Raw genomic sequence first — 13,471 nt, forward strand, 5'->3', positions numbered from 1 at the left:
TGATAGCGCTATCACATGATTCTCTGCCCAGCGAAGAATCCTTGCAGCTTCTGCCATTGCACTCCTGCTTCTTGTGCCGCCCTGTCTGTTCACATGGGCGACTGCCGTGATGTTGTCCGACTGGATCAACACCGGTTTTCCCTGAAGCAGAGGTTCTGCCTGGCTTAGAGCATTGTATATTGCTCTTAGTTCCAGAATGTTTATGTGAAGAGACGTTTCCAGGCTCGTCCATACTCCCTGGAAGTTTCTTCCTTGTGTGACTGCTCCCCAGCCTCTCAGGCTGGCGTCCGTGGTCACCAGGATCCAATCCTGTATGCCGAATCTGCGGCCCTCCAATAGATGAGGACTCTGCAACCACCACAGAAGAGACACCCTTGTCCTTGGAGACAGGGTTATCCGTAGGTGCATCTGAAGATGCGACCCTGACCATTTGTCCAACAGATCTCTTTGGAAAATTCTTGCGTGGAATCTGCCGAATGGAATTGCTTCGTAAGAAGCCACCATTTTTCCCAGGACTCTTGTGCATTGATGTACAGACACCTTTCCTGGTTTTAGGAGGTTCCTGACAAGCTCGGATAACTCCTTGGCTTTTTCCTCCGGGAGAAAAACCTTTTTCTGAACCGTGTCCAGAATCATCCCTAGGAACAGCAGACGAGTTGTCGGCATTAACTGGGATTTTGGAATATTCAGAATCCACCCGTGCTGTTTTAGCACTTCTTGAGACAGTGCTAATCCCATCTCTAGCTGTTCTCTGGACCTCGCCCTTATTAGGAGATCGTCCAAGTATGGGATAATTAATATGCCTTTTCTTCGAAGAAGAATCATCATCTCGGCCATTACCTTTGTAAAGATCCGAGGTGCCGTGGACAATCCGAACGGCAGCGTCTGAAACTGATAGTGACAGTTTTGTACAACGAACCTGAGGTACCCCTGGTGTGAGGGGTAAATTGGAACGTGGAGATACGCATCCTTGATGTCCAAGGATACCATAAAGTCCCCCTCTTCCAGGTTCGCTATCACTGCTCTGAGTGACTCCATTTTGAACTTGAACTTCTTTATGTACAGGTTCAAGGACTTCAGATTTAGAATAGGCCTTACCGAGCCATCCGGCTTCGGAACCACAAAAAGAGTGGAATAATACCCCTTCCCTTGTTGTAGAAGAGGTACCTTGACTATCACCTGCTGAGAGTACAGCTTGTGAATGGCTTCCAAAACCGTCTCCCTTTCGGAGGGGGACGTTGGTAAAGCAGACTTCAGGAAACGGCGAGGTGGATCCGTCTCTAATTCCAACCTGTACCCTTGAGATATTATCTGCAGGATCCAGGGATCTACCTGCGAGTGAGCCCACTGCGCGCTGTAATTTTTGAGACGACCGCCCACCTTCCCCGAGTCCGCTTGAGGAGCCCGAGCGTCATGCTGAGGCTTTTGTAGAAGCCGGGGAGGGCTTCTGTTCCTGGGAAGGAGCTGCGTGTTGCTGTCTCTTCCCTCGACCTTTGCCTCGTGGCAGATATGAATAGCCCTTTGCTCTCTTATTTTTAAAGGAACGAAAGGGCTGCGGTTGAAAAGTCGGTGCCTTTTTCTGTGGGGGAGTGACTTGAGGTAGAAAGGTGGATTTCCCGGCTGTAGCCGTGGCCACCAAATCTGATAGACCGACTCCAAATAACTCCTCCCCTTTATACGGCAAAACTTCCATATGCCGTTTTGAATCCGCATCACCTGACCACTGTCGCGTCCATAAAGCTCTTCTGGCCGAAATGGACATAGCACTTACCCGTGATGCCAGTGTGCAGATATCCCTCTGTGCATCACGCATATAAAGAAATGCATCCTTTATTTGTTCTAACGACAGTAAAATATTGTCCCTGTCCAGGGTATCAATATTTTCAATCAGGGACTCTGACCAAACTACCCCAGCACTGCCCATCCAGGCAGTCGCTACAGCTGGTCGTAGTATAACACCTGCATGTGTGTATATACTTTTTTGGATATTTTCCATCCTCCTATCTGATGGATCTTTAAGTGCGGCCGTCTCAGGAGAGGGTAACGCCACTTGTTTAGATAAGCGTGTTAGCGCCTTGTCCACCCTAGGAGGTGTTTCCCAGCGCTCCCTAACCTCTGGCGGGAAAGGGTATAATGTCAATAATTTCTTTGAAATTATCAGTTTTTTATCAGGGGCAACCCACGCTTCATCACACACGTCATTTAATTCTTCTGATTCAGGAAAAACTATAGGTAGTTTTTTCACACCCCACATAATACCCTGTTTAGTGGTACCTGTAGTATCAGCTAAATGTAACGCCTCCTTCATTGCCAAAATCATATAACGTGTGGCCCTACTGGAAAATACGGTTGATTCGTCACCGTCACCACTGGAGTCATCGCCTGTGTCTGGGTCTGTGTCGACCGACTGAGGCAAAGGGCGTTTCACAGCCCCTGACGGTGTTTGAGTCGCCTGGACAGGCACTAATTGATTGTCCGGCCGCCTCATGTCGTCAAACGACTGCTTTAGCGTGTTGACACTATCCCGTAGTTCCATAAATAAAGGCATCCATTCCGGTGTCGACTCCCTAGGGGGTGACATCCTCATATTTGGCAATTGCTCCGCCTCCACACCAATATCGTCCTCATACATGTCGACACACACGTACCGACACACAGCAGACACACAGGGAATGCTCCTAACGAAGACAGGACCCACTAGCCCTTTGGGGAGACAGAGGGAGAGTTTGCCAGCACACACCAAAAGCGCTATATATATATATCAGGGATAGCCTTATAATAAGTGCTCCCTTATAGCTGCTTTGTTATATCAAATTATCGCCATAAATGTGCCCCCCCCTCTCTGTTTTACCCTGTTTCTGTAGTGCAGTGCAGGGGAGAGACTTGGGAGCCGTCCTGACCAGCGGAACTGTGAGAGGAAATGGCGCCGTGTGCTGAGGAGATAGGCCCCGCCCCTTTTCTGGCGGGCTCGTCTCCCGCTATTTAGAGAAATCAGGCAGGGGTTAAATATCTCCATATAGCCTCTAGGGCTATATGTGAGGTATTTTTAGCCTTTATAGGTAATCATTTTGCCTCCCAGGGCGCCCCCCTCCCAGCGCCCTGCACCCTCAGTGACTGCCGTGTGAAGTGTGCTGAGAGGAAAATGGCGCACAGCTGCAGTGCTGTGCGCTACCTTTTGAAGACTGCAGGAGTCTTCAGCCGCCGATTCTGGACCTCTTCTGTCTTCAGCATCTGCAAGGGGGCCGGCGGCGTGGCTCCGGTGACCATCCAGGCTGTACCTGTGATCGTCCCTCTGGAGCTTGATGTCCAGTAGCCAAGAAGCCAATCCATCCTGCACGCAGGTGAGTTGACTCCTTCTCCCCTCAGTCCCTCGCTGCAGTGATCCTGTTGCCAGCAGGAATCACTGTAAAATAAAAAACCTAGCTAAACTTTTTCTAAGCAGCTCTTTAGGAGAGCCACCTAGATTGCACCCTTCTCGGCCGGGCACAAAAATCTAACTGGAGTCTGGAGGAGGGTCATAGGGGGAGGAGCCAGTGCACACCACCTGATCGGAAAAAGCTTTACTTTTTGTGCCCTGTCTCCTGCGGAGCCGCTACCCCCCCATGGTCCTTTCAGGAACCCCAGCATCCACTAGGACGATAGAGAAACCTCATTAAATATTCATCCTTCCTCGGTTGTTTTTCACTTATGCACCTATTCATTTTTTTGTATGTGAGAACTGCGGTGAGGATACTACAGTATATACAACATGGAGTATAACAGAAGTTCAGAGCTGTGTTTAAGGGGGTGGTCTTCAGGTTGCCGGCGGCCGGCCTCCCGGCGACCACCATACCGGCGCCGGAATCCCCACCGCCGGCATACCGGAGTGAGAATAGATAGCGTGGCGTGCATAGCACGCCACCGTGCCCGCAGTGTGCCGAGCACAGCGAGCCCACAAGGGGCTAATTTGCGCTCACCCAGCTGTCGGTATGCCGGCGGTCGAGATTCCAGCGCCGGTATGCTGGTTGCCGGGACCCCGACCGCCAGCAAACCATACTACACCCGTTTAAGGGAAATGTGACTGATATATAGGCTTGCAGAAAGGCACAGAAGCAGAACAAAAAGATATAGGAGTTATTTTCAGTACTTCTCCGGAATATTTCAGTCCATCTATAACATGCTCAGAGCCGTGGTCATCAGAGGAACCCCAGTGAAACTGCAACTGGCGAAGTCTGTACATTCCAATCAACGGTCCATCTCTGATTACTAATGAACACAAGAAGAATAAATTAGAATTGCATTTTCGTGATGATTATTAGTGTTAGCATTGAATATACAGTATAGTGGTGAATTATAGTTGGACCTAAAAGATGTCCTTTTGCATACATGCTATAGTGTGCCTGCACAGGGATGCAGGCAATTTAGCGGCTGTCGGCATCCCGGGGGTTCAGGATGTCGATGCCAGAATCCCGATAGCGGTCCACGCCACCACCCAAGGGGGATTATAATAGTGTGGCTAGTGAAGCTCGTCACCGGACCCGAAGTGTGGCAAGCGCAGCGAGCCCATGAGGGCACTCATTGCGCTTGACATTGGGATTCCGGCTGTCGGGATTCCGGCATCGGCCTTCTGACCACCGGGATCTCGACCGCTCTTATTTCATACCGGATCTCAAGCACACTTGCATTGAACTAGAGATGTGCACAGACCCCGTGGTTTAGTTTTGGTTTTAAATCATGGTCATGTTCTGGCTTTGGCAAAACCATCCTCAAGTGTTTTAGTCTTGGTTTTTAATATTGAATCTGGATTTCTTAAAAATTGATAAATACAGTTAAATCATGTAATTTGAGACTATTTTTCTTCCTCTATTATATTTATTATTAACATCCGTAACATTAATTTCCAGTCATTTCCAGGGTGAAATGGCACCTAAAATCATGAGGGAGCAACTTACAGTACATGTCATCCAAAACAAGCAAGATTCAAATTTTAGGGGTCTATTTAGCCTTGGATGGATTTAAAGTGCACGGAGATAAAGTACCAGCCAACCAGATGCAGTTGCATCAATCTGCAAAATTTCCACCCCCTAAAGCGGGAATAGGGAGGATGGGGAGTGGGAGATCGGGTGCCCGCCAGCTAATATACTTCCACCCCCTTTGCAACAAGCATTTCCCTTGCCAACGAGCATTCCTCTTGGCAACGAGCATTACCCTTGGCAATGAGCATGGATCCCAGAGCATGAAACCCCTGGCAACAAGCATGATACCCAGCGCGTGAAGCCCCTGGTAACAAGCATGATACCCAGCATGTGAAGCCCCTGGTAACAAGCATGACACCCAGCACATGAAACCCCTCATTTCTTTTTTGTCTAAGGGGGGTGGGGCACATTTTTTAATGTCTATGGGGGGAGGGGGCATTTTTTTAAAGCTCGCACCTGGAGCCAAATTGTCTAGAAACAGCCCTGTATAGGAGAGGTTTGGTAATATGTTTCCATGTTTTCTGTGAGCTTATTAATGTGAGGTTCTGAGATGACAGTCACATTCATGTCTGTACCATACTTGCATACTCTCCAAGAAGTTGTGGGACAATCATGGTTTTTCAGGTAGTCTCCCATACCCGTGGAAGAGTAGTGAAGCGGGCAGGGTGGGGACTGGGAGAAAATCACCATAATCGATGCACCGTATGTTGGAAGCAGGACTTAATGACACAATTCACTTCATTAAGTCATTGATCGCAGACATGTGAATCACTGTAATTTTCTTGCAGGAGAGGGACCCAATGATGCGACACTCAAGCCCCATCCCCTAAAGGGAACTAACACTCCCCCTCACTTAAGACTGTCTCCAGTCACATATTTAAAAGAACATGACATTTTATCAAATACTTCAAAAAAGTCATACCTGTAACCAAAAACATAAATGTGAGCAAAAACAGTAAGAATAAATCAACATTAAACATATTCCAGTCCACATTCCTTCAGGAATACATGTAAAAAGTGTGATAACAGTCATTTTTGCTAACATGTCGGCAATGTTTTCTTCACTTGCAACATATTCCACATTGATGGACTTGTTTTTCACTAGTTCACAAATGAAGTGATGTCTTATAGCAATGTGCTTAGACCGTCCATGATGCTTTGTGCTACAAGAAAGATCAATTGCTCCCTTGTTATCACACTTTATGTTGATGATCTCACTGTGATAAAGAAGACCTAACTCACATAAAGTCACTTTTATCCAAAGCGCTTCTTTTTAAGTTTCTGTGAGCACCATGTACTCTGCCTCTGTCATAGAAAAGAGCAACTGTGGGTGTTTCCTATTTGTCCAGTTTATGGCTGCACCTGCTACTGCACACAGGTATCCAGTATAGGAACGTCTGTCATCATCATCTGACCCCCAGTCGGCATCACAGAATACTTTTAAGCTGGTGTCTGTTGATTTTGGAATTCTCAGCTTTAGTGAACTTGTACCTTTGAGGTACCTTAGAATTCTCTTTACTGAAATCCCATGTTGTCTCCCAGGATTGTTTGCACACTGGTTTGTCTGACTCACTGCATGTTTGATGTCAGGATGTATCCCAATACTTGCATACATCAAACTACCAACAGCATTTTGATAAGGGATTTCTTGCATTTCCTCTATCTCCCCTTTGCTGCTTGGTGACATGGCCTTGACCATCTTTAAACTTTTGTCAATGGGAGTACTTACTGGTTTTACATCTGTCAATTCGTATTTGGAAATTATTGCTTCAATTTATGTTTGTTGGTCAATTGTGACAGACCCTTCTTGCAGGTTTTGTACAATTTTCATACCTAATAAATGACTGTGTGCACTAGAGCTAACGGTGTTTCTGCTCTACTGACTAACTTTGGAAATGGGTTGCGGGCTTGCTAGCCTTTTATGCAACTCTCACATATGGGTCTTTCAGCGTTGTTCACAGTGATCCATGTTACCATTCCATCTAGCAGTTTCTGGACGTTGTCATATCCCAGATGACCCAAGCATTTGTGCCACAGCACCACTGGCTGTATTTCATCAGTATCCATCATTGCAGTACACAGTGACCAGAACATATAGTTGGTTTCACCGGGTTGCTGAAGCAATAACAGTCCCTCTTTCATTTTGCGCCATACATTTGCCCTTCTGAAATTGGACTCTATAGCCTTTCTTCTCTAGGACACTGATTGCAATGAGATTACTTCCTAAATCAGGCACGTACAACACATCTTGGATATCTGTAACAACTATTTCTCCTTCAATTCTTAAACGTACTGTGATTGTCCCAGATTGTGATGCAATAAGGACCTTCTTTACAATCCCTGTAACTGTAGTGGGTACACACGATGTTAAAGAATTGAACCAATGCTTATTGCAACTGAAATGTCTAGTGGTCCATGTACCAGCAATACTTCCTGTGATTGTCTGCTACATTTAGTGCTGACTCATTTGCCTTGTCATGCTGCTTCTGTGCACCACTGGAATTTTTAATTCTGCAATCTGAAGCTTTATGTCCTATCTTGTGACATACAAAACATTTAAATTTTTGCTTTTTGGACTTTGTGCCCTTTGTGATCAAGGCAGAACCCTTAGCTATGGTCTCTCGATGGGAATACATTCTTGGAACTGCAGCAACTTGGCCCTTACAATCTCCATTGTCAGCTTAGTGTAATTTGACTCTAAAGCAACCACCAAAAAAATCAAATTCTGGCATCAGATTCTGTAACATAGCAATTGCCACTTCTTCCTCATCCACATGTTCCCCCACAGATGCCAACCGCTGAGTTATCGACAATAACTTATCGATGTAATCATTCATGTCCTTGCAGGCACTCAATTTCGTTCCATATAGCATACGTCTCAAATTTATCCTTCTCATTAGACCTTTGTCTTCATATGCATTTTGCAGGGCTGTCCACATGTCCTTAGCTGATGCGTTCCCACTGACTACTGAATAGACATGCTGCTCCACAGCTAAACCTATTGTCCCGATGGCTCTATCTACGTCATCTGGCTTTGGACCTGCTCCTGGGTCTATGGTGACCTTCCACAACTTTTCCCGCTTAAGCTGCTTTTCCATGGCAAATTTCCATGTACAGTAGCATAGTTCTCTGAAGCTTTCAATTTACCAAAGTTCTTACTGTGTCCTGTGTTATACATCCTTTCTGCACTTGTATAAAATGTCACTTTAAACTGTATCTGTATGATTATTCAAAAGCACTCAGGGGTTAATCTTTAGGCACACAAATCTGGGCACATGGGTCTGGAACACGGGACTGGGCCCATAACCTGTTGGTAGAGTATAGCAAATTGCCTGGTGTAGTGACGTCAGTCCACACACTTAATGAACTTAAACAGTAATGCAGGTTTATTCAGTAAACACACAGGTGACTTGGATGTATTATTGATATAGGTAATTGGCCCCTTTATATCATATGAGGAAACTCAGCAGTGGTAGCGGTACTTAGTCTGTTTGTGTGGCTATGGTATCTCAGCAGAAGTTGTCTGCAGTGAAAAGGGATGGAGGACTGCAGAGCCGTGCAGTCTGACTCCCACTGTAGAGAAGGTGTGGCGCCCGGCTCTGTGATAGCTCCAAAGCTGCGGTACATGCAGGAACACTGTAAGTCTCTCTCACTGAACTCTGCTCCTGGTCTCAGCACTGCACACACTGTCACTAAGATGGAGGATCAGATCATGCACTAAGCTCCACCTCCGAGAGACACTGGCACTAGGGGACAAACACTAGGGGATGCACTCATAGGATCCTATTGTAGAAGGAGACAGGCACAGAGCGCACCATCTACTAACATTAATAAGTGTCAGCAGTGTGCATTGGCAGTCAATCCACATGGCAGATAACTTAACCAGGCTTGTTGGTTCATTAACCTGCAGACAATAGGATGTAAAGTAACAGAGGGTAAAATCAGGCATGCACATACAACAAGAAGGCAGATCTAGCCAGTAGCTTTAGGGTTAATGCAGGTGGTGTGCGTAGATACAGTAACACACACTTGTATATATATATATATATATATATATATATATATATATATAGAAAAATTGAAGTTGTCTGCACTCACAATTCAGAATAATAATTGCTGGGGTGTCACTCAATATTTCATTGGATCAAAAGAAGCATTCCTTGTTCCATGAATATATAAAGTTCCTGTATAGAGTGCACTCACCAGACGGATACTGTAGCCAACAGGATTTTATTGGGACATCATACACATTTTCATGGCATGAAAATGTGTATGATGTCCCAATAAAATCCTGTTGGCTACAGTATCCGTCTGGTGAGTGCACTCTATACAGGAACTTTATATATATATAAGTTGTAACAATGTAAGGGTGCAAGGTGCCATTTCCTGGGGTATATGGCAGCACGCAACAGCTGAGGAACAACACAAGTCCAGGTTCTGGTACAACTGGCCCCAGCCAGTTTTATTATACAGAAAATAAAACAAACACCAAAAGAAAATACCTTGCCTGTCCGGCACTAACTAAACACAAGATGTTCCTAACTGTCACTAAACAAAAAACCCACAGAGTTCTCCAGTAAGCACTGTATAGCTTACTTGTATCAGGAGCGTGTTTCTCTCACAGAGATCCTGCAGTCTTCCCAGGCAGTCTGCACACCCTAATCAGGCCAGCAGCTCTATAACACTCTTACACAGCTGAAAGCCTGATTAGCCTTCTGTGAGGCCAAAGACCCGAACTGGGCCCAATGTCTGGAACTTGCCCCATCTCTCTGTCAGGGCCCTTACCCAGCTTTTCCAACAAACTGAAAAGGTTCTAACAAAACAAAACATATTCCTAGAAGTTTTCATTTTTCTAATACATGTAAGACAAGAACCTGGGACAAACATACCTGCCCTCAAACACTATCCCAGTGCTCTTGTCACATATCCCCCTCCCCTGTTTCGTCCTAGGGGCCGGAACTCTTGTAGCCCCCAAACAGAAGATGCGGGACAATGCATCTGCGTTGGCCAATTGTGTACCCGGTCTATGTTCGACAGTAAACTTAAAATCCTGCAACGCTAGAAACCATCTAGTTACACGAGCATTCTTGCCTCTATTTACATACATCCATTTTAAAGGGGCATGATCCGTCACTAGTCTGAATTGTCTACCCAAGAGTTAATATCTCAAGGTATCTAGTGCCCACTTAATGGCCAAAGCCTCCTTTTCCACAATGGCATACCTTTTTTCATGCTCATTGAGTTTCCTACTCAAATAAATGATAGGGTGTTCGTCCCCATCTCTGGTTTGGGACAGCACAGCGCCTATCCCTACCTCTGAGGCATTTGTCTGTACCACAAATTCTTTTGAAAAATCTGATGTTATCAATACCGGTTGTGAACACAAAGCCACTTTTAACGCTTGGTACGCTTTTTCTGCATCAGGGTTCTATTTCACCATATTTGACTGCTTCCCTTTGGTAAGGTCTGACAACGGCACCGCTGTGGTCGCAAAATTGGGAATAAATCGTCTATAGTACCCAGTTATTCCCAAAAAAGCCCTTACCTGTTTTTTATTCACTGGATGAGGCCAGTTTTGAATAGCATCAATTTTATTCAATTGGGGCCTAATTAGACCTCTGCCTATGGTGAAGCCCAAGTATTTGACCTCCTCCATTGCGAGGCAGCACTTCTTTGGGTTAGCAGTTAACCCTGCCTCTCTGTTTGAGTCCAGTACTGCTTGTACTTTAACCAAATGGGACCCCCAGTCTGTACTGTGAATTACCACATCATCCAAATAGGCAGCTGCATATTTTCTATGGGGGCTCAAAATTTTATCCATCGCCCGTTGAAAGGTTGCTGGAGCCCCATGCAACCTAAAGGGTAACATCTTATACTGGTACAGCCCCTCCGGAACCAAAAAGGCTGTTTTTTCTTTGGCGCTATCAGACAAAGGTATTTGCCAGTAACCTTTGGTCAGGTCCAATGTGGTGAGAAACCTGGCTGTTCCCAGCCTTTCTATAAGCTCATCCACACGGGGCATGGGGTACGCGTCAAACTTGGGCACCTCATTTAACTTACGAAAGTCATTACAGAAGCGTATGCTACCATCGGGCTTCGGGATGAGAACTATGGGACTGGACCACTCACTGTTAGATTCCTCTATGACTCCAAGTTCTAACATGGTTTTAACTTCTTTAGAAACAGCTTCTCGCTGAGCTTCAGGAATCCTATATGGCTTTAAATGAACCCTGACCCCTGGTTCTGTGACAATGTCATGTTTTATTATGGTCGTTCGGCCAGGGAGCTCTGAAAATATCTCCCTATTTTGGATGAGAAATTATTTAACCTGATTGTTCTGATGAGCTGATAATGTCTCTGACACCTTTACTGCAGGAAGCAACCGAGGTGAAGACACCGAAGGGCAAGGCTCCGCTGACAGAGACAACCTATCTTTCCAGGGTTTGATTAAGTTAACATGGTAGATTTGTTCGGGTTTTCTCTTTCCTGGCTGGTACACTTTGTAATTAACCTCATTCACTTTTTCCCTAATCTCAAATGGGCCCTGCCATTTAGCTAGGAATTTGCTTTCCACAGTGGGTACCAAAACAAGAACTCTATCTCCAGGAGCAAATTCCCGTATCTTGGCACTCCGGTTATATACCCTCTGTTGAGCACTTTGGGCCTGTTCCATGTGCTCTCTGACAATAGGTACCACGGCTGCAATCCTATCCTGCATTTGTGTTACATGTTCAATAACGCTTCTATAAGGAGTGGGCTGTCCTTCCCACATCTCTTTGGCAATGTCCAACAACCCTCTGGGGTGTCTACCATACAACAAATCAAATGGAGAAAACCCCGTAGAGGACTGAGGAACTTCTCTGACGGCCATTAACAAGTAGGGCAACAAACAATCCCAGTTTTTCCCATCTCTCTCAACAACCTTTTTTAACATACTTTTTAATGTTTTATTAAACCTTTACACCAACTCGTCAGTTTGGGGATGGAAGATGGACGTCCTGAGGTGAGTGACCTTAAATAATTTGCACAATTCTTTCATGATCCTTGGCATAAATGGAGTACCTTGGTCAGTCAAAATTTCTTTTGGTATTCCCACTCTACTAAAAACCTGCACCAGCTCCCTAGCTATCGCCTTGGTTGTGATAGTGCGTAAAGGGACAGCCTCAGGATATCGAGTGGCATAGTCCATAATTACCAGAATATACTGATGGCCCCGAGCAGACTTTAACAAGGGCCCCACGAGATTCATGACTATTCTGTCAAACGGGACCTCTATAATAGGCATGGGAACTAGTGGGCTCCTGAAATGGGGTCTAGGGGCATGATACTGGCATTCAGGACAATATTCAGACACTTCTTTATAAACCCCTGGCCAAAAGAACCTTTGTAAAAAAAGTCGGTAACGTGACTATGAGCTAAATCTAGTACCGTTCTCTGATAAGGCTGGGGAACTACCAGCTGTTCCACCACATCCTCACCCCTTTTGACAATGTGGTACAAGAGCTCATTACAGATGGCCATGTGGGGATACGTAACCCTGTCACCTGGTACCACAGGTCCTCCATTAACAACCTTAACATTCTCTCTAGCCTTTATTAAGGTAGGATCCTTTAATTGTTAAGACGCAAACAGATCCTTCTTTACCTCCAGGTCAGGCATGCTTTCAGTTCTACTACTATGTCTCTGTTCCCAGCAAGAGAGTCTTCACTGGATTCCCCATCTGTCCCTTACCCAACCAAACTAGCAAAAGGCAAAGGGTCAGAAAGTTCCGAAGACAAACGTACATCCATGAAATCACCAGTATTATCAACTGGCTCTTTACTTCTCACATCTGTTGATAAACGTGATTCCCACAGTTTCCAAAAATTAGGAAAATCCCTCCATATTATGGCCTCATGCACCAAGGTGGGGACCAGTCCTACTTTAACAATTGCTGACCCACAACAAGTTTCTATATTCACTTCAGCAGTGACATAATGTTGGCTGTCCCCATGTATGCAAGTTACCCCAATAGGTATTTGCTGGACCTTTAAGGGGTTCACTAACCCCGCTTTCACGAGGGTAACTAAACTTCCTGAATCTAGTAAGGCCTCTACCCGGTTACCCTCTAAGAACACATCACACATTTGTTTTTCCAGCTCAGGTGAAGGTACCACAGTACAGGCTAACCTAGCAAAGAAAGACATTCTGCGACATTCAAAGGCAGCATCACATTGCATGGGTTCTTGCGTGACTGGGCAATTGGCAATAACATGACCTGGCATACCACACCTAAAACATTTAACCACATGATTATCAACCCGTTTGGGCAGCATAGACCATTCTAGCCCCATTGGCCTGTCTCCAGGGCCAGTGTTTACAGTCTCTCCAGCCTTGCGTTCTCTTAACCGCCCAGCAACATTTTCCCACGGAACAGTCTTACCAGTCTTTACTGAAGGGCGCTGTCGAGGATCTATGGGTTGCTGGGTGGTCATCAGTAGTTCCTCTGCTGCCAAATACCTCTCTACCATGTCCAC

The 13,471-nt window shown here is 45.6% G+C and overlaps 1 protein-coding gene across 1 annotated transcript in view; it reads right to left on the bottom strand.

Annotated features, from left to right (window-relative positions):
• The window catches only part of LOC134928375 (carbonic anhydrase 3-like), a 74,908-nt gene that overhangs the window by 44,864 nt on the left and 16,573 nt on the right, over nucleotides 1–13,471 (bottom strand). The window contains exon 3 of the mRNA XM_063924050.1: nucleotides 4,127–4,245. Coding sequence (XP_063780120.1) covers nucleotides 4,127–4,245 — 119 coding nt within the window. The remainder of the gene's footprint in view (nucleotides 1–4,126; nucleotides 4,246–13,471) is intronic.

Source organism: Pseudophryne corroboree, chromosome 5 (genome assembly GCF_028390025.1).
Source record: "Pseudophryne corroboree isolate aPseCor3 chromosome 5, aPseCor3.hap2, whole genome shotgun sequence".
Taxonomy (NCBI): Eukaryota; Metazoa; Chordata; class Amphibia; order Anura; family Myobatrachidae; genus Pseudophryne; species Pseudophryne corroboree.